This window comes from Saccostrea cucullata, unplaced genomic scaffold (assembly GCF_032062105.1).
Source record: "Saccostrea cucullata isolate Sc308-1 unplaced genomic scaffold, CSIRO_AGI_Scuc_v1 ctg3444, whole genome shotgun sequence".
In the NCBI taxonomy this organism is placed as follows: Eukaryota; Metazoa; Mollusca; class Bivalvia; order Ostreida; family Ostreidae; genus Saccostrea; species Saccostrea cuccullata.
Window position 1 is genome coordinate 13,475 of NW_026932697.1, and position 21,524 is coordinate 34,998.

Sequence of the window (21,524 nt, forward strand, 5' to 3'; positions counted from 1 at the left end):
TTTATACTGTTTCTAAGAAACGTTTTGCGGTAAAAAAAAAAAGCTTGATACTCAAAGGTCACCCTATATTTTGAAAAATTAGTGAAAATGACATCGTGTACGAAATTCATAACAATTATTTTAAAATATCAGTAATTGTACTTATCCACGTTTGTTTTATTTTCAAACAGATATTGGAACATGAATCCATTGCTTGAAACCCTAAAAACGAAATTTACCATAAGATGTACTTGATAAAAACGGTGAATTTCTGAAAAGTACACGGGTATGCAAGAGCACAAAGACAGTATTACATGTAATTTTCTTAAACATCAGTGGTAATGTTATTCAAAATCGTAATCTGGGAGACAGTTCAATTTCTGGAAGAGTCTATAAAGCACTTTTTTTGGTCAAAAAATCAAAAGGTTTATAAGAGGAAGGGCCTAGAATCAGGAATCCACTACATTGAATTTCTACAAGACAGCGTCCAAACCGGCATGCCCTGAAGATTAAAGGGGGTTTCGGGATGAACAGAAAGTTAATGTTTTTTTACATTAACAATATTTGCAAGATCGTTAACCTTTTGACTTGTTTCTATCTCCAAACTTAAAAAAATACCTTTCAGAAGGAAGAAACAAGTCCTAGAAATCATTGGATCTGCCATTTTCCAGTATACTGAGGGTCATACCCAAAAATGAGTTCTACAAACCATCAGAAATTGCATAAAACATGTAACGGTCATGTATTTTACTTAGAAGAGATTAATTAGTAAAATCATGAAGAATAAATCATTAAAAAGTGACTTTTGCTTCTTTCTGAGCATCGAGGACATTATTTATTGAACAGCCCTCGTACATGTAAATGAAAAATCACAAGAAATTGTCAAATATAGAAATGAATATGAAATAGGCAAATTTACAAATAAATCTGTTAAACAACCTACTGGCAAATACACCACGTAATACATTGCAAATGTTTCATCCAGTCTGACACAAATAAGCAAATTGAAATTACACACATATTAAAAATAATTATGTACAGTAGTCTGTTGTAGCGAGCCCTGGGAACAGATGCTCACTAAATATAACCCTATTTAAGTTCAGCTAAAGATTGCGCCGATGGACACTATGTGTCCACCGCCACAATGGTGGTAGCTGAACGCTAATAACTAAAATGCCCCCAACCATCCCCAATCCCTTTCTTTAGAACGGCAGTGCACATAAATTGCATACTAAGACACTTAAATGAGTATAAAACAAACACATTAGTTACATTAGTGCATCAGTGTCCATTTAAATGTGATTTACATTATTTAGTCAGTGAAATCGAATGCCATGGCCATTTTAAGCAGGAAAAACACCAACCACTGACATGATAAAATTGTGTAAAGCTTTCTTCAAAGTTTCAACAAATATTTTATTGCCTTGCTCTGACAAGTGCACTCCATCCTCTTTAAGCAAATTGTGACCAACTCTAGTGAACTCTGGGTAACGAATATATCCCCCTTGATGTGCCAGAAGTTTCGTTGCAACAAAGCTATTAACTCGAACCCTTGCTTTATTAAGAGACCTGTTGTCCCTAGCATTACGCCAAGTCAATCTAGGTAATGTCTAAGCCAAATAATTTTAGTGTACGGTAACAGGACCGTAATTGATTCTAAAGAATCATTTATGCTGTAACGCAAGGCACATGATGGAATTTGACCTATGTCGTTGCCCCAACAATGTAGATCCAGATATTGAGGGGGATCTTCATACCTTAACATTAATTTGATTTTAGGGAGGAGATGTCGCCATCTCATGCCGCCTTTTCCCTGTCACCAGATATTAGCCTTCAATGTGGATAACCCAAGGTTGGACCCCCCATTTTGTCTAGCATAACCAAAAGCATGCCATATTATTGACGATACAACAATCCATATTCTTACTTCCTCTGAAATATATGTAAACAAAAATTGAATATATATTTAATATAACATTTCCAGCCTGGTATTAGAAAACCTATCCAGCTATTTGGCTTGAGGTGCTAAAAGTAATACAACTGATTGAATCTTTAGCCATCAATCAAATTTGAGGTTGGTATTCTTATATATCTCTTGTAAGCTTTCGATCCCCAACGACCAAATTCTTGAATTTGATCATCTGACATGCCGTTAATAGAAGCTGTTGTGGCACCACCTATCCCAAAGGAATGTGACTTGTACTTATTATTGTCTACCCCAATGCATGACAAAGACTTTTTCAAAATGGCATTGAATTGATAGCGTGTTAATGGTGACTTGTCGAAGTGACAGAAAAAGGGGCCTTTAGTCACGGGACGTTGAACTGAATATTGTTTTAGTAGCTTGACTGGACATATCTTTCCCTCAACTGCAGGTAGAACCAAAACAACCCCTTTTCCAAACTGGTCAGTTTTAGAATGAGACAAATGAATTTTAACATCTGAATTGTCCTTGGAGAATTGGATGCTTGTGGCATCCAAGGCATGAGAACTACTACTTTTCTTACTATCTAAGACCAATCCCCCAACCCTAAATAGGCCAAAAAATGAGCATGAAAAATCTGCTGAAAACAATGTAGTTTCATAGGATGATCTACAGACAATTGGGAGTACATTCAATATTTTCCCCAACAAATCTGGTGTAATTGGCAATCTAGCATCTACTGAACTTTGCAGTCTTGACATGCCTACCACCATCTTTTTGATAACAAAGTTTTGGGTGGGGTCTCGGTTACCAATTAGTTTACATTTAAAGCTTATACATGTACCTGACAGATATGTCCTTACAGTAGCAGAAGACAGACCCTTTAATGAATAACTAGCTACGAATTCTATAATCTGTTTTTCATCAGGAGGCCAAATCAGATGTAACCCACAAGATAACCTGAAACAATCAAATTCAACTAAACCTGTCTGATAAGCAAGTCTTGTTTTTGCTGAAATGGAACTCTGAACTAATCTGTCAAATTCAGTCTGGAGATGATGGTTTGAAAGGACTCTGGAATTGATGTTGGCTCCAAGTCTGCTAGGGGTGCAAGTGACCGAAAACGCTGAAACTGACAACGAGATAGAGCATCAGCAACCTCATTATGAACACCTAAAATATGACAAGCCTTAAACTGTATATTGTTTAACATGGAATGAAGTACCAGGGGACGAATTAAGCACATAACACGCTTAGACCTAGAAGATTTTTTGTCCAAAATTGTTACTAATGCCTCGTTGTCCACATGGAAAACTATTTTTCTGCTGAATAACTGACTTCCCCAAGCATGAAATGCCAAAACAATTGGAACAAGTTCAAGGAATGTGATGTCCCTGATTACTTCAGTACCAGCCCACTCACTTGGCCATTTAAAAAGCAACCAATGATTCTTAAAGAAAGCACCACAACCTAATTCTGAATTTCCTGCACTGTCAGTAAATAATTCAAATTGATCATCATCTATCCAGTCAATTTGTGGAAAGTAAAAGCAGTCATTGAACAAATCTAAAAATATAAGCCACACACCCAAGTCCTCCTTAACTGCCAAAGAAACCCTGATAAAGTGATGTGGATTACAGACTCCTTGCATGATGTCATAAATACGCCTAGTGAAAGCTCGGCCTGACGGAATTGCACGCAAACAAAAATTCAACAAACCTGCAAGAGCCTGAAATTCCTTTAGAGTAGCCTTCTTTCTTAACATAAAACTATTGATCAAATCCTTTAAACTATTTACCTTATCAACTGGAATTCTTAACATTATTTCAACTGAATCAAACTGAAAACCCAAAAAGGTCAGGGAAGTTGAAGGCCACACTGTTTTATCGTCAGCTAAGGGGACACCTAACTGCTCGCAGAGCTCCACAAACAATGACATAAGTTCATTACATGCATTGCTACCTGCCCTACCAGCAAACAAAAAATCATCTAAGTAATGCACTACAGATTTCTGACCCGACTCTTGCTTCAATATCCATTCCAAACCTGATGAAAATTTCTCAAAAAGACTACAAGACACTGAACATCCTATAGGCAGGCATTTGTCAAAGCAAAACATATCATTTATTTTAAAACCTAAAAGCTCAAAATCTGACGGGTGAACAGGAAGCAACCTAAATGCAGACTTTAGGTCCATTTTACCCATCAAGGCCCCTTTCCCAAGGAACTTAGTAACCTAACAGCATCATCTAATGAGGAATAATTCACTGAGGAGAAAGATGGATCAATAAATGAGTTAACGCTTGAGTTTTCAGGATAAGATAAATGATGTATCAACCTAAATGAGCCATCCTTTTTCGGTACAAAACCTACAGGTGAAAGCCTTAGATTGGGAAAGGGTCTTGAATGGAATGGGCCTGCAACTCTTCCAGCATTAATTTCTTTAAACACTTTTTCCATAATTTCAAGCTCATTATCTCTAGCTGATTTTAAATTAGAACAATTAGTAGCTACCCTTGGACCATTGTAATTAAGTTTGAAACCTTCAGAAAAACCCTTTAACAAAATTTCTGAACTCTTCCTATTATAATCAGAGTTTTGTAAATAAGCTTCAAGAACTTCCACTTTAATTGGGGAAAAACCTAGGCCCTGTAAATTGTGGTACACCGGGGAATCGTGCTCTAGGCTGGGGTGGTCTTGATGAAAGTCCCTGGGCCCTGTATTGTAAAGGGTATCTTTGACCTGAAAAATCTCTAGAAGCATATTGATTTTTAGCAGACGGGCCTGTACACATCACTGATGGATGAGGGCCGCTACAGCTCAAACATTTATGTAAATAATGGCAATGCTGTTTCACACAAACCCCATTATTGTTATAGTCATAACATTTAAGAATGCATCAGTCCACTGCTGAACATTTGTAATTTTAACTGTAGCCCGTTTCGGTTCAAACACTACTTCACCATTAGAGACCGTTAGAGTTTGCTTACCATCCATCGGGACCGGATTGGATAGAAGCTGACCTAAATCAATGTATTCACCCTTAACAATTTTTTGTTTAATCGATTCTGTAACATTTGCCCCCAAACTACCGTATATGCTATCGATCTCATTACCTGTTGTATCTAAATTGACCTCTGGCTCAGGTTCCTTACTGGAACTAATGTCAGCCATGCTTGAAGTAGCAATAATATCTGTACAGGGTGTGTTTTCCTCTACTGGGGTCACAGATCCCCTTTTTCTTTTGGGACCACCTGTAGTCGATGCTGGCACTGGGTTGGCTGCGGATTTCCGCTTTGCGGGCTTGGCATTTTTACTTCTAGGCATTTTCTGAAACTACCGACTTTAGAGTAAGAAATAATGATAGAAATCATAAAATTATTAATATTATATGTTTATTTATTTTATTTAGTTACTATTATTCATTGCTAAAATATTGTCTCAGCTTTACAACTTTCCTGTTTTATATGGTGTCGAGTGGTTACGACCCGATTCCGTGTTCGACCCGCGTGGTGACGACCCGATTGGTTTCGACCTTCTTATAATTATATACATACAGGTAAATGTAGGGGTTCACACTATAAGGTATGGTGTATACCTTAGGTATACACTTTCAAGGTAGCTGTATGGCTTCAGGGAGGGATACGTGTCAATTATTGGTTGTCAACATTGAAGTCAAGAGTAAACTTGAGATTGATTTAAGGACAAGGATGCAATTAATTTCATTTGAAAAAGATTATAAATAATTTATAAATATTTGAACATTTTCCTTAAAAACTATTCAGCCCTTTGTGGGATAATATACGTAATAATAAATGGCTTAGATAAACATAATTATTTAGCAATATTTTAATAATGATTAAACAGTCACGGTCGGTTTTAAACAAATCTGAATATTTTGAATTGGACTCCCAAAAATGTTTTAAACTATCGAAATTGTTATAATTAATATTGCTTCGGAACGAAACCACTCGGGTCAAATCCACGCGGGTCGAACAAGGAAAAGGGTCGAAACCAAGCGGGTCGAACAAGGAATGGGGTCGTAACCACCCGCATTCTTTTATATTACTCATGTGTTTTTTTCAAAATCGAAAAACATCCGAAGAATCATTCACATAATGGTGCATATACACACGAAAATAAAAATTGTTAATACATGTAATATTCTCCTTAAATTTCAATGCAAAACATGAAAATTTTTTAACACATTATAAGAAATAAACAAATTTACAACTTGAGATGAAGGATACATCTTCTTTCCTTGGTTCTCTAACGGAAAAGGAAGTCGCAAGGGTTAGACTAAAAACTCGAAAGCTGATAGAACGGGGAAACACTAATAACCCAAATAACTCCAAATATTGGCCTCTCTAATAACGCGATTTGATTTTCAGCAATTAAATCGAAATATTTTAATTTAGATTTACAAATACAATTTATCATTGAATGAAATGCTGACAGACGTTTTTCATACAAATTGTTAGTCCATTATTTATACACTGAATTGACCACGGATTTTTTCCGTTATTTTCTGATTATGACAACGAGCACATGGCGGGTGTGACCGGTCGGCAGGGGATGCTCACTCCTCTATGGCACCTGATCCCACCTCTGATGTTTCGGAGGTCCGTGTTTGCTCTGCTTTTATTTTGTATATTTGTAGACGTCGAGATTGAATACTGTTCGTTATTTCCATATCCTTCTTTCACCAGGATTGCAGCTATTTTGAAATAAATGAATATTTCCAATGATACATATATGTATAAAGACTTACTAGAATCCATTGGGCGTATGTCCTTGCAGTGAACCGATTTATTGGAATCATTACAATATCCACCGATATATACGTATCTGCATTCAAATGATATTTATAACTGTGTCTCTTAACTAGGTGAAGTATAGAATCTATATGAATTAAATCATAAGAAAACATAGCATCATAGTAAACTGCGAAAAAATATTTTCAAATGATATATCAATTCATTTATTATATATTTTGTAATCTGAAAATGTTACTTGATATGCCCTTTATGAGAGGTGAAATATAAATTAATCAACCCACCATCTTACTTATAAATTTATTAATCTTTTAGTAGTATGTACCATAACTCTATTACGATACAACACAATACTATCACATTGTTTTTTAGGGTTCTGCAATTAGTGTGTATTGTTAAAATATGCATCATGTCTGCCTGTCTGTTTTTTCTTTATCTCTGCCTGTCTGTTAATTTGTCTGCATAACCATAGCCTTGTCAATTAATATGATATGTGGGACATTTCGCCTAACAGAAAAAAAGAGTTAGAGAATAAGAAAAAATGAGAAAGAAGACCAGTGATTTCTTTATTTCTTGCTATTTACAGTGCATTTAAAATGACAATAAATCAGGTTAAAGTAATCCTTGATGTATTTTAATATACTCGATGGTAAAAGAACACAAAAATCAAATCATTGTTTCAGTACGTTTAAACACTGTTTATTTTGTGTATCATACCTAAAATTTCCTGAAAAGATAAAGCTCTACCTACTGTTTACTCTCTTAACTTCACAGGATGATGATCTTAACAGCTGCTTTAATAATATTGTGAGAGGAAAAATTATGTTAATTTAGTTTAGCTCAACTCTGTTTCTTAAATTGGAAGTGTGAATGAGAAAACAATTTTAATATCGAAATGTGCATGTTAATCTTTCTTTAAAAATATATATAACAATTTTTTTTTTTAAAGTAATTGTCTGAGAAAAAGAAAAATAAATATTCGCCACATGCAGTTTCCAACAAAATATCACCACCAGATTTTAAACTATAATATGATATCTGTTTTCTTAATCTATTAAAATGAAGAAAAAATATTCTATCTACTTACTTTTCAATGTATATGACATTTCAGTAAATATGATTGACTATTAATATTTCATTTAATTTGTTCCATAAAACAAACAAGAATCACTACTTTTTTAACAAATAAATGGGGTTGGGTATCATCTCTATTACAATACATGTACTTTTGTGTTATAGATATATTGATATAAATGTAATTTTGTTATACCTGGTTAATATTAGTTTTTGCATTAAATAAAGTAAGCATATCAATGCATAGATGGTAGAGATCTGTCCTCCACTACATGTGCCCTTTCAGTAGATTCTCAGTTCACTGAATAGCCGAGTTTAATCCTATTAAATTTTTTAGTCAACCTCAGCAGATGAATGTAGAATTGATTCAATATATATTAATTTTTCAATCAATACATACATGTATTTAGATAAACCGCCAGCGTCAAACAGAAATTATAAGGGAAAGTAGAGCTGGCTTTGTACATTTCAACTGTTTCATTTTACAATCAATGTCTTTTAGTCAACCAAAAAGAAGAATGGGCTCTTCTATCAACTCCCTGAAATATAAATCATGAGAATACAATTTCAAACAAATAAAGAAATCGATCTTTTCAATTGTCTATAAATTATATTTATTTATTAATTGTGACAGGGTAGATTAAATCCAGACTTACCTTTACATGTAATTCTCTAATTATAGCTCTTGTATACATTATATTACATTAATAGAAACGCTGCTACGCGTAATATAGCCTGTTTAAAGTACATACCGTGTACCAGTAATGCAGCAGGGCGTCACGAACAATCTGATGTTTTTTATGATGCTCATTTATAGAATTCGGGCAAACTCGTTCATTCGTTTTTAGCTCGGCAACTGTTCTCTCTGATAAGAAACAATCCTCGTCTTCTTCAGTGATATTTATATCTCTACAAGGGTATCCAACTTCATAGAGAAGTTGATGATGGAAAGTAGTGGTAACCTCCCTAAGCAAATCTTCAATTTGAATTCTGATCTTCTTGGTATCTGCGCTTGTTAAATTGATTTTATCATCTGGAGTAAACGCTTGCAATTGAATGGAAGTCTTATTAACAGCAATAGCAATGTTAATATCACCTCCCTTTTCCTTGTAAAAAGCAATGTTTTTACAGAGCCATTTCTCACTTAGTAATTCCCATTTCGAAAAACAGATTGCAACAAGTCTAAAAAAAAAGAAATGCGGAATAAATGTTTTGAAAAAAAAGACCAAAATCGGAGTTTTAAATCCGTCGTTGAAGAAATCAAAGCCTTCTGTTGAGAAGTCAGTCTTATTAATACTAGGGATGTAGTACAAGGATTCTTGTCTATTTCCAAAGAATCCCGCACCTTTCCCTTCAACTTCTTGGGTTTTCATTTCTGCAAGAATGCCAAGTTTCTCCATGAATGGTATGATATGATCCTTTTCGAGAACATATGATTCCTTTTGGTTTTCCCTCCACACCCTGACCAGTGTTGAATCTGAAATCATCCCATTCTTCATGAAAATGTCCCACTCTTTAACCCTGCTGCATGCTGAGCGAGCGTGAGTAGGGTCTGTTATGATATTCTTAAAAGCGTCTACAAACCAACCAACGTCTAATATTATGTTGTCTCTCAGTCCCTCTTCTGAGAAATAGATTATCTGGCCCACCTCCGAAAAGTATCTGAGCATATCATCCAACTCATTTTCTTTAAGGATTTTAAATTCTTTCTCACGTTTTAGGCCATATAAGCTGATAATTCTCTTTGCCTTTCGTTCTTGTACAAATCGCTCAAATATATACCATATGTGGGGAATTTTTTCACCCCAGTGTGGAAGACTTTTTGCTGTACGAACAATACAATTTCTGACTTGTTCTATTGCTTCTTCCTGGTGTACATTCAATTCTCCAAATGGACATTCAATCTCATAGTAACGTGCGGGTGAAATATGATCATTCAGTGTATGTTCACTAGGCAAGCATCTCTCTAGTGCGTCATAGAATGAATTTTGGCTAGAGGTGGTTTCCTTCCGATACTGTAAAAGACAATGATCATGAAATTAATAACAATAAACGTAAAATATGCAATTTATTGTTACATGAAACTAAGTGAGGTCGATGATTAAAATACAAGAAGAATGTTGAAATTTGGTATATTTACCCAAATTAAACCAAATTATTATTTTTTTCTTATTTATGTCTGCTTAATGTGGTTTTAAACATGATGCAAATAGATTATTATAAAGCTAGAAACAATTATATTATCAATGAATAGTTTTATGCATTTTGGATTAGTTTACGTAAACTGATATACATTGTACACCTTTCACTGATTTTACTCTTCTATGTAACTTTGCAGACTATTTTTCTTCAAGGAGTTTTGTATATTCTGCTTGTAATTTTTTTTTATTAAATACAATTGTATAAATTTCAAAATTTAAATATAAGAAAATAGTTTTTTTAAAGAAGAAAAAAGTTAAATGTAAAAGATCAAAAGTGGCAAAATAACGACATAAGACGGAAAGAGATAACCGATAAGCCATGAAAGATTTTAACCTTGACACAGTCATGATGAGAGGCAATCAGGATAACAGGGTTGGCCTTCGTTTCATCACTTTCTTTAGCTTTCCCATCCTTACAGTAGGTCTTAATGGATTGCAGCCAAAACACAAAGTAGTCTTGAAAAAAAATGTGATGCATCATAAATTCTCTTACATGTAAACGGTGATTCTAAGTTATATGAGATGCATGTAATCATGACAGCCATAGTTATAAATGCATAACACTGTATATAACAGGTATTCTGTTCGAAAGAGTATTTACTTGCAAATGTCCAGTTATGAAATAAAGATCCTACGGGGTTGTGTCGGTCAGTGTCGTATAACATGGCTTTCTCCTCCAGCTCTTTAGACATGTCAACCACCACGAGATAAAAGGCTCTTCTGGAGAGATAAATCTGGTGACACGCGTAATACGCTACTTGTCCAGCAAAATCCGCCATACTTATAAGCTGTCTGACATCTGTGCTGGAAGACGTCCTGTCAGATTGGGTTCCATTTTTATCAAAATCTGAAAGAATGTAAGAAAAGTTTTGCAGATGAAAATAGTCCTATTCATAAAATAAAATCATACATGTTTTAAAATACAGAATCTTAGTGAAGTGTTCACATGACATAATTTTTAACATCTTAACAGAATGATCCGTTTTCAAAACAATTAAAATTTTATTAAAAAGAATTCTAGACTTAGTGAAAATTCACCATCTATAACAATATCAGCATATTAACATATTTTAAAAAAAATCACCTATTAATGTGTCATCTTTAATTTCGAACAAATTCTCGTGAATATCAAGACCGACGGTTGTCTCAGTTGGTTGTTTGTTTTCTTCTTTGTTTTCCCTTTGAAGTCTTCTAAGAAGAGTCGTTTTTCCTGCGCCTGCGCATCCCACTATCATTCCTCTGGCACGGCATATGTTCACACTGCCTTCACTTGAAATTTTGACGAACCTTTTTCTTGCTTCTATGTCCCAAGACAGTACTTCTCTGGGTATTTGCACTAAACAGAACATGAGTCTCATTATAATCATCCTCTTAACTGGCATATACATGTACAAACATATATTGTTAGGGGATTGCAAGTTGATTCTGAAGGGGCTGGGGGGCTGGCTATTTTCTCCAAGTCAAATTATTTAATTTTCATATGGATAAAGGGCACAATTTTATTTTCATATTTACTAAAACAAATATCTGACATTCAAAATGAAAAAAGAAATCATCAATCCAAAATTCTAAATAGGTGGTGGTGGTGATGGTGAGGAGGGGGGGGGGGGGTTAATGGCTTTGGTCATGTTCAGATTATTTATTTTCCTCCCAGTCGAGGACAGATTAATTACTAGCAACATTTTCGAGAACGGGTTATTTATTTCCCTTTGTCAGTCTCTCCCTTTCCTCAGAATCAAACACTCGTCCCCTTTTCTTTTTTTCCCTCGCTGAATGTGGGATATAATAATTTCGGACTGTCGTTCCCTCCGTTTATATTTCTGTCTTTCTGTAACGCTTTCGTTTTAAGCCATATACCTTATAAGTAGAATTTTAAACGAGGATTTAATTTTGTTATTATTAGCTAGGGTGCTGACATTGCTAAAATTTAATATCGCTAAAAGATTAATTGCGTATTATTTGTAATAGCTGCTTTAGTTAGCATTTAAAAGTCGCTAAAATTACTTCTCGCTAAAATTAAAATACCTGATTTTAGGTTGAAATCGATAAATTTGCGTCTTGCTAAAATTTTGATTTTGAGGTAACAATTTTCAAGGTCTAAGTTATAAAATAAAAGAATTCTGTCTGTTTCAAGGTCAAGATCAAGTAAATGAAAAATACCTAGTAAACAGATCCATCAAATTCCAGAAATTAATTCCTGTAATGATGCTTTATAACGTTAGCTTGGTCAAATTAGGTGTTTCGGGTCGTACTTTGTAGGTAAAGAAGATGAAAAACCATATTTTAAACAGTCGTTTTCAATGAAAAATGAAGAAAACTCAAATTGAATGCCATGAAAATACCCTATTTTCTACATAATTCTGCTTATGTCGTAAAGTACGGGAAAAAATGTTGAAATTTATAATTATGTCATAATAATGTAGTACATGTAACTTCACAAAATTGTTCTTGTCATTTACCAGATTTTGACCTTAGAAATTTTCCACACGTTTCCGCGCGATATCTTGAGAAGCATTTGAGCTTGTACAATGACGTTTTATACCTCGTTTCTCTATGGCCTATGGAAGATTTTGAAGACAAATGTCTAGGTCGTAAATAATGAAAGTCTGTCTGTTTTGACACTTTTCCGCACGTTTCCACGCGATACCCTGGGTAGCGTTTGAGCTCTCGTTGACCTATGAAAGACCCCTATTTGATTTTTAGTGTTCAAAAGGTCAAGGTCGTAAATTGATATTCTGTTTCGGTGTAAAACTTTCAATTCCAGGCGATATCTTAAGCGGCTTTCAATTTTTGAAATTTTGTGTTTTACCAAAACTCAGGATCCCTTTGTCCCCCCTGCACGTTTTAAAGTGCCCCATCGAGCTATCCCCCTCAAGGGTCAGCACAGGATTATCTGAATAAGCTTGTTACAATGTGCATTTAAAACTAATCTCTAAACGATTGGGTAAAAAAGCATATTCATTCAAAATAAATTCTTTTCCCTCTAAATCCAATATGAAAAACTAAAACAAAGAAAAAAATCTGCGAAATAAGTCATGCTGCTTAAAATTACTAAGATAAAAATGTTCATCTCTATATATCTATGGGCTTCGATAACTTGGCCCGATTTACAAAGAACTTGTGTATAAGACCCACATTTCATTCTTATAATTATAAATTTAAAAAAAAAACCACTTAACTAACAGGGGTTACAATTAAAATAATTTTCCAATCATCAAATGTATTTATCAAATATTCATATGTGATAACATAAGATTTAATACTTTTGATTTTGATTTTTTTGAAAGATTACGCTAATGAAAAACAAATAAAAATAAATGTATTTTTTTTTACACAAATCAAGAAAATGAAAGAGTTACTATAGAGGATCTAATTAAAAAAATTATGAAGATTCTCCCTGAAATATGACATTTTTACTAGAGTGTCACAGAGGTAATACTACATAAACCAGTGAACCACATAACTAGAGACAGATCTTTGAGACGTAATACTTACAACGGCTACAGATCCTGGCATAAATCCTCCAGTCAGACACGGTACAGTGTGTGATGATGTCCAGCTGTAGTTTGTCTATGAAGAGGTCGTACATCTTCTCCGGTCTGTCCGGTACATACAGACATCTCTCTCCCTCACTCCTTTCATAATCCCAGAGTCTGCAGTATTCATATACCACGTCACGTGACGCCGTGGTCAGGAAAAACTCCAGATCACTGTCCTCCACCAGACACTCCGTAACAAAGGCGTACATGACGTCATGTCGGATGTCGTCTGATATAAAGGTTATCACACCGTCACTTGTTTCTGTGATTTCATCAGAGTGATCTACCAAGCCGTTATCAGTAATATCAGGGAAATATTTCTGTCTGATTTTGTCCATTATTATTTTGTGTGATTGTTCAATGAACTTAATCCGATATTTATCAGATATAAGTAAACAATACAATAGACATCTGACTGTCGTTGGATAGCCAAGGATTTTACCTGAAATGACAAACAAATAAATAAATTATAAATCACCAAACAAATAAATTAACAAGCAAATTCAAAGAATTGTGGTCCCCCACTTTCGGAGTCTTTGTGGATGAGATGTTATTTTTTATGACATATTGTGTGTAATATGAACATACTATCATATGTCATTTATTTTGAAAGTAACACTGAAGTTGATTTTTTTAAAGGATGAAAACCCTAATCCTGACCATTAAAAAGTTATGGCCAAAGTAAAATGTTTTTTCAAAAGTTACATATGTGAAGTATGAAAGCCCTAGCCCTCACCGTTCAAAAGTTATGGTCAAGGTTAAAGTTTTTTCATAAGTACGTACATCTCAAAGGTCAAGGTGAAAAGGTCAAAGTCGTTTGTATCCAATGAAATGTCTTGCAACAAGGAATACATATGTGAAATATAAAAGTTCTAGAATCTACTGTTTAAAAGTTGGGACGAAGGTTAAGTTTTTTCATAAGTACGTAAATCTCCAAGGTCAAGGTCAAAAGGTCAAGGTTGTTGTTATCCAATGAAAGGTCTTCTCACAAGGATTACATTTTTGAAGTATGAATGCCTTAGTCCTCACCGTTCAAAAGATATGGTCAAGGTTAAAGTTTTTTTCATTAGTACATAAATCTCCAAGGTCAACGTCAAAAGGTCAAGGTTGTTGTTATCCAAGGAAAGGTATTGCTACATACAATACATATTTGAAATATAAAAGTCCTAGCACCTACTACTCAAAAGTTATGGCCAGAGTAAAATGTTGGAATTTTTGTGTAAAAGTGGGTCATACTCCAAGGTCAAGATCAAAAGGTCTAATTTGGTGGTACCCAAAGAAAGGTCTTGTCACAAGGAATACACATGTGACATATGAAAGTCATAGCTCCACTAAATCAAAAGTTATGGGCAAGGTTAAAGTTTTTGTGACGGACAGACTGACAGACTGACAGACTGACGGACAGACGGACAGACAGACAGACGAATGAGATTTAATGTCCCCTCGCTTTCGCGAAAGCGGGGGACAATAAAATAAAATAAATAAATTGTTAACATTCAGTAGAACTACATGGACTGCACTTCAATCTTTTTCTTTACACTGTATGTACATGTGAGTATTAAGTCCTAGTGAACAGAGATGTTTTAGGATGTGAACCACCCCACCCCTACCACATTTTTTTAATCTCTACTTTAACCATCGCTGAATCAATGCGATTAAAAAGATGAGGAGATTGATAATTAATTTAATAATAATCCTGAAATACGAATGCAAATCTGTAAAAAAATGATTTTTTATTCTTAATAATAGATATAAATTGAAATAACGTTTTGCTTTCGTCGCCCGCGAGACACAGTGATTCGAGCATCTGCTTTAGAGTCCAGGAGTAGGGAGTTCATTCTTTTAATAGCGACACCACATTATTTTCTTGTTTGTCGGACATCTGATGACAAAAGTAGGCAAACAATTTAGTAATAATTTTCTTTAAACTTTTTTGAAGGAAATATTTTTAGGATGAACTTGCATATACATTCCCCCTACCTTATTTTTCTTTTTTTTACATATAGCAGAATGACGAGGAGTACGAAAAATGGAGAGGAAATAAAAGGGAAAAAATATCAATAAGACATTGTAATTAAGCGATCTTGCATTGGGAGCATAAAAACACAGTCATGTTTAGCAGGATACACAGAAAAAGCAGGAAAAGACTGGGGGGGGGGGGGGGGGGGAGTAATTGTAACATTTCATACATTGAATTTAAAGAGGCTTTCAATGGAGCTGCCCCCCCTTTCTTAAAAAGTCTACAGAATTTTCTTTCCATCAACTGTCATATATATCTTTTTAGCTTGTAAAGGAATTTTGTATTTCTGTACTCCAGCAATTAAAAAATCAACTTCTTAGACAGCACATTCCTGTCTTGGTCAATGAAAAAATGCAAAACTCAAATCAATAGATTCATGTTTCTGCACCACCCTCACGATCCCAACCCCTCCTCCCTACACATAGAGACACGCATGAAGACATACATCCGATCCACAAAAAAACACACTTTTGGAAAGGAAGGAGGGCAGCTAGAAAAAAAAAACTAACCTAAAAATAGAATAAAATATTGACTTATTCTATATTTCTATATATTAACGATGAATAATGCTTGTAAAAGTCCAAAATACTGCAATGATGAGTTTGTTTGTTGATTAAAAGGTCTCACTTCGAATATTTCACTGAAACACTGTTACATTGACAACATCCTTCGCCGTGGAGAGCCTCAATTTGACCTTGGCACTGAGAGCCATTGAGCAGCGAGGGATCATTTTCGTGCCAGCAACTTTCACAACAAGGGACCCCATTTTAATCGGTGTAATTTAAGAACACGTGTTCACGTCCCTCAGTGGGATTAGATCCCGTGACATATATATAAGGATCACACGAGAACTATTCGTTTCCTCCCTACATCCGTTCAAACTTTTATATATGTGCTGTACCTGGATTTTCATCGTCTCTAGTCATTTCAGTCAGAAGTCCTTATTATTTTTTCTTTTTTTTTTTTTTTTTTTTTTTTGCTGTGATTTTATGATGAAACTGATTTTTTTTAAATAGTTCAAAATGCTTCCTGATTAAATTAAGCTGATCTAACTTTTGCACTAAAAAATGAAACAAATGTTTTAAGGCATAACAACAATCAACTCTTCTTGCATTCAACAGTTCCATGGAAGGATAAAGGTGAAACTTTTAAAATGAGGTTAAAATGTAGGAGCCTTTGTAACGCGACATAACTCGTACGTATTATGGAGAGATAACTCTTGTCTACCACCCCGTCAGCGGTACCAGATAGCAAATTTATGCGACCTGAAACATTTTCACAAAGTTGATCTAATATATTTTGCACTAAAAAGTGAAACGATTGTTTTAAGGCATAACAGCAATATCAAATCTACTTGTATTCAACAGTTCCATGGAAGGATAAAGGTGACACTTTTAAAACGAGGGAAGGAATTCATGTATATTGCCTTTGTAACGCGACATAAATCGTACGTATTATGGGGAGATAACTCCTGTCAGTGGTATCAGATAGCAAATTTATACGACCTGAAACATGTTCACCACCTTTCACAATAAATAATGCGGAATACATGTACACTTACATACAGTAGAAAAATAAGAGCAAATGAAAATTCTGTTAAAGAGAATTTTAATTTGGATTAATATTGAAACAATTTTAATTTTACAAAATTTAAGGTAGTTCTATACTCTGCACTAAATGGGCTCAATCTTAATAAATCTGCTTTTAAAAGATAGACATAAATCCCAGCAATGGATAGACATATTTGCATTATTTTTACTCAATAATATTTAAGAAAACGATTAAGCTGTAAAAATTTATATGTTGACGCATTACTTTTCGTGGTATGAGCTCTACACTCAAGGTACCCCCCTAATATCCTTCTTCCAGAAAAAAAAAATTGCAACATTTTCCTGTAATACTGTTAACGTTTGAGTGTATATTTGTACTAACAAAGTTGTACATACTTAAAACAATAATTATACACACCCAATACCTATTGTTCTTAAAATTTATCTTAATTTACTTTAAAAAATTAAAACACACTAGTCTTGTCTGTAAATTGGAGACAATGAAAATGAAAGTGATTGACGGATTTTGCACAAACTGGATAATTTTGTAACAGAAAGTAAGTATGCTGCAAGTGAATCAACTTTTGTCATATACTTATATTCATGAGATAATTTTATAATTTTGCATTAATTCGTGGATAAGCAGTTTGAAGGGGGGTGCGTCTTAAACAATAATTATTGTTCAAAGTAAATTTTATAATGTTTGATTAGTAAAATTTATAAATGTCTAAGTCAAATCGTAGTCATTACTTTTCTTCTGAATTATTACTATTAGCTTCAACTTGGCCGCCGACAATAGTTGCGAGAGTTTTATACAAATCATGCATGTTCTGATGTAGGAAGTTATTACCTAATTATTTCTGTCAACCAAAAGTTGTTCCCAGCCTTCTCTTTTTAATTACTTTATTCTTAGACTGTAGAACAATCAGTTTTTGTATGTTTGTAGACGCGACCGACTTGGAGCAAAATCGTTACCGGATATTTAAAACGCTAACTAAAAGTCAAACCAATATACAATTTGTAGTTCAAAAAATCACATCTCGGAAAAAGGAAGCGCGGTGGCGGTTTTACTATTCGTAAATGATGTTGTGCGAGTGTAGACCTACTTTAAAGCGAAATCGAGGGAGAGAAACAGACTAATGCTTTAACTGACATTAAGTTTTGCAAAATACAAAAAAAACAAAAAAAAACAAGGCTCCAATTAAAAAAAAGATAACCATTGGCGTCGTAACAAGGGAGGCTAGCGGAGGGGGGGTTCAGTCCCATACTTTTTTTTTCAAACGATAGAAATCATATAGATAATAAACATTGGTACGTACGTATACCCCCCCCCCCCCCCACACACACACACATACACTTTCAAAACACACGTTGCAGTTTAGTTAAAGTTGAGGAAGGGTAAGTCGTAGTGTTTGAAAGATAAAAAATGGTCATGAAAGAACTTCAATCTCCCAAAACCCCACTCCTCTGCTTTATTTAAGTAGAAAAAATGACACCCTTTATTTTTAGATTTATGTCTACACAAAGTTACAAGTAGATTTAGGTACTCAGTAATATTTAATCAGATTACTGAACAGATTAATCACTTTTCTATGCAAGGTCTTGGGTAACAAATATAATGAACTGAGCTAATATAAATTTATAGATCCGAATTCACAGAAATAACTAAAAAACTAATTTTAATTTTTCTAGAAAATCAAACTTTCTTACTTGGTTTTCTATAGGTTTTGTTGTCGATGATGTAAATGTCGTTGTGTGGATGAAGACCTATACAGGATCTCACGATGTCAGGTCTAAAGTGTCTCCAGAGCCACGTCACGTGATCTACACTGTCATGTGATCTTCCTCTGTAATGTACAGCCTCCCCTTCTCTTCTTAGTTCCGTTAGAAATTTTTCTCGTTCATCTTTACTCATCTTGATTTTATTTTCTGGGATATTTACTGTAGAAAAAAATATACCGTTTATAATAAACATTTACACTGCAATACCATTATGAATATATACATGTGTATAGGTAGAGATACATTCAAATTATAGATTTACTAAACACGATCAGTTACTTCTATTATAATATATAACATTTTTGAAGAAGTTTTCCCATTATATCACAAATATAATATTTTTATCTATATGCCCTGAAAAACTGCCGAATCACGCCGGATACAGTTATGTTCCCCGGAAACAGTTATGTTGCCCTCCCGAACACAGTTATGTTCCCTCGCGTGCAATCATTCCGCATATTAATTACATCGGGTTCGAAATTCACAGAGGCAGTTGCTAAGCAAACGTAAACAGTTCCACGAAAGTTAAAAAGTCAAGACAACGTATGCGATTTGTTTATTTGAATTCAGAGGAATTAGATAATTTAATTTAGGAGAAAAATTCTTTTAATACAACAAAGGTTATCAACACAAGTGTCAGCATACTGAAAACATTCTGCCATGAAACAGGACGGGATATTTCGGAATTATAATCAAAGTACGTACTTGTGTACATAATGTCCAATAAATATGTTCGATGATCGATTTGGATTCAATGCTTAAAAATGTTATATAACATATATTACATGGTTTAATTCTCGGGCAGCAATAAAATTGCCCCTCGGTGACAGGAAACAATTTACATAACATTACCTTGGGGCAAATTACTCATGTAATATATGTATAATATTAATCTAGTAGCATTAAATTGTAATCGATTAAGTTACTACAAAGCAACTACTAAAAAGAAAGTGATTTTAATGTATAATGTTTCTACTGATAACCTTTTAACATTTTAAAATGTAATCCAATTATTTAAATAAAATTCTGAAAGAAAATTATAACAATTTACAATTATTTTACTCTGACTTACATATCCGGTGTATCATATCATATATCTCCGTGTCCTCCATGGTGACGTGAGTCAGTATGTTCATCTGTAGACGGAGTATCAGTACGTGATCACCGCCAAGACTAGTGACACACTTCTCTCCAGGTTCTCTGTTGTATCTCCGTGATCTCAGGTACACACTGGCTGTGTTATAACTACTGTAACAGAATGGTGTATCACGGTGTATTGATGCTATCGTATACATTGTCTTATCCTTTGTGTCCTCCGTTATCTTGTCCTGATCTTCCCAAAGGTAATCATGTGACTTCAGTCTGTCCAGAGTCTGCTGTGCTTCCTCACGTGTTACAGGATTCTCTTCACAGTACACATACCGTCGTATCTTATTAAGCATGTCCAGCCACTCTGTGTCAGTGAAGTCAGGAGGACCGGAGTCAGAACACAGAAAACAGAATAACACGGACACCTCGTCATCAGTCAGTGTGGAGAACTGATCTAGAAATTAAATGTTTTGTATAACTTAAATAATCTTGAATAATGATTTTCCTTTAATCACTAAATAGTACTACGTACTACCATAAATTCAGCAAATAAATCCGTACAAAGTTTGCGGTCTAACTTATAGAAATATTTACTCTTTGGCTTTTCATTTGGGAAAAAAATATAAAAACATCTATATCAATACATTCGCATGAAGAAAAAAACCTAAATATTTCATTCTACACTAAACAACCGTTATAGTTCTAAACACGGGAATATTTTATGATATAATGATATGATTTATGATATAATTGGTCAGCAGATTCAACGATTATGCATGCATAATTTTAAAATAAGAAAACAAATGGTGCTGCTTAGTCAACAAAGAAAATTATACTTCGATTATTGGTCATCTATAGCATCCCGTCTAACGTATAATTAAAAAAAAACAACATACCAGCGCCTGTGACCTTGATCATATTATGAACATATAACCGTAATGTAACCGTTTGTCCTACTGGAGTAGATGCAAAGTTTCCCCCAGAGGCGTAAACATTACTCTTCAGTAAATGTAATCATAGTCGTTTATTTTTCGATGCCCCTCCCCTCCCCAACACACACTATCGATCAACAAGAATTCTTTTTCGGGGGATGGAGATGCAATATGTTGAAGGATTTTTTTTTAAATACGGGACATTGCCTACTATTCAGAGAGTGGAAAAGTACGAAGGGGGTTCCAAGCAGGGTCATTTCTTCGTTTAGAGTTAAAAAATAAACTAGACTGATATTGTACATGTTGGAAAAGTGTGTACATGTAGTCAACAATTTTTATTGGAATTTTTTATACTCAGTACATGTACCAACGTATGACCAATATCGTTATATTAGAGAAGCACCGACATCTTACGAACGAACGTAACCAAAAACGGGGATCAGTCATTGTAGTCTATTTTATTCACGGTTGGGTTATTTAATTCTTCAATTTTATTGGGATTTCGATAGATAAAAATCCCCACAAGATACCTCAAAGCCACGTCCTGTCGCCAACTTTCAGGGGGGGGGGGGGGGTTCAGCGCAAAAATGGAAGTTAAGTGAATTGTGTTTTTGACATAATTTAAGATACATGTGTATGAGAGCAAGTTCCATATTAGC

At 34.4% G+C, this 21,524-nt stretch overlaps 2 protein-coding genes across 2 annotated transcripts; both read right to left on the minus strand.

The window, feature by feature from the left end:
- Nucleotides 1-1,901: 1,901 nt before the first annotated feature.
- On the minus strand, nucleotides 1,902-5,230 carry LOC134235834 (uncharacterized). Its single transcript, XM_062718002.1, has 3 exons — nucleotides 5,020-5,230; nucleotides 3,242-3,949; nucleotides 1,902-3,035 (listed from the first exon to the last, which is right to left on the minus strand). Exons 1-3 carry the CDS (start codon nucleotides 5,228-5,230, stop codon nucleotides 2,032-2,034), a joined length of 1,923 nt encoding a protein of 640 aa, XP_062573986.1. The 3' UTR covers nucleotides 1,902-2,031.
- Nucleotides 5,231-7,101: 1,871 nt separating this feature from the next.
- On the minus strand, nucleotides 7,102-20,388 carry LOC134235833 (uncharacterized). Its single transcript, XM_062718001.1, has 8 exons — nucleotides 19,917-20,388; nucleotides 18,773-19,003; nucleotides 13,449-13,934; nucleotides 11,038-11,289; nucleotides 10,555-10,800; nucleotides 10,288-10,409; nucleotides 8,505-9,767; nucleotides 7,102-8,291 (listed from the first exon to the last, which is right to left on the minus strand). Exons 1-8 carry the CDS (start codon nucleotides 20,284-20,286, stop codon nucleotides 8,241-8,243), a joined length of 3,021 nt encoding a protein of 1,006 aa, XP_062573985.1. The 5' UTR covers nucleotides 20,287-20,388; the 3' UTR covers nucleotides 7,102-8,240.
- Nucleotides 20,389-21,524: the final 1,136 nt, after the last annotated feature.

Coding starts and splice junctions, on each gene's coding strand:
- LOC134235834 (XM_062718002.1), bottom strand. CDS start 5,230: ATGCCTAGAAGTAAAAATGCCAAGCCCGCAAAGCGGAAATCCGCAGCC. Junction 3,950..5,019: donor GGTCAATTTAGATACAACAG/GTAATGAGATCG, acceptor AATTTTCATCAG/GTTTGGAATGGATATTGAAG. Junction 3,036..3,241: donor GGCATTTCATGCTTGGGGAA/GTCAGTTATTCA, acceptor TCTCGTTGTCAG/TTTCAGCGTTTTCGGTCACT.
- LOC134235833 (XM_062718001.1), bottom strand. CDS start 20,286: ATGCTTAATAAGATACGACGGTATGTGTACTGTGAAGAGAATCCTGTA. Junction 11,290..13,448: donor TGCCAGGATCTGTAGCCGTT/GTAAGTATTACG, acceptor TGTTCTGTTTAG/TGCAAATACCCAGAGAAGTA. Junction 10,410..10,554: donor TCATAACTGGACATTTGCAA/GTAAATACTCTT, acceptor TTTTTTTTCAAG/ACTACTTTGTGTTTTGGCTG.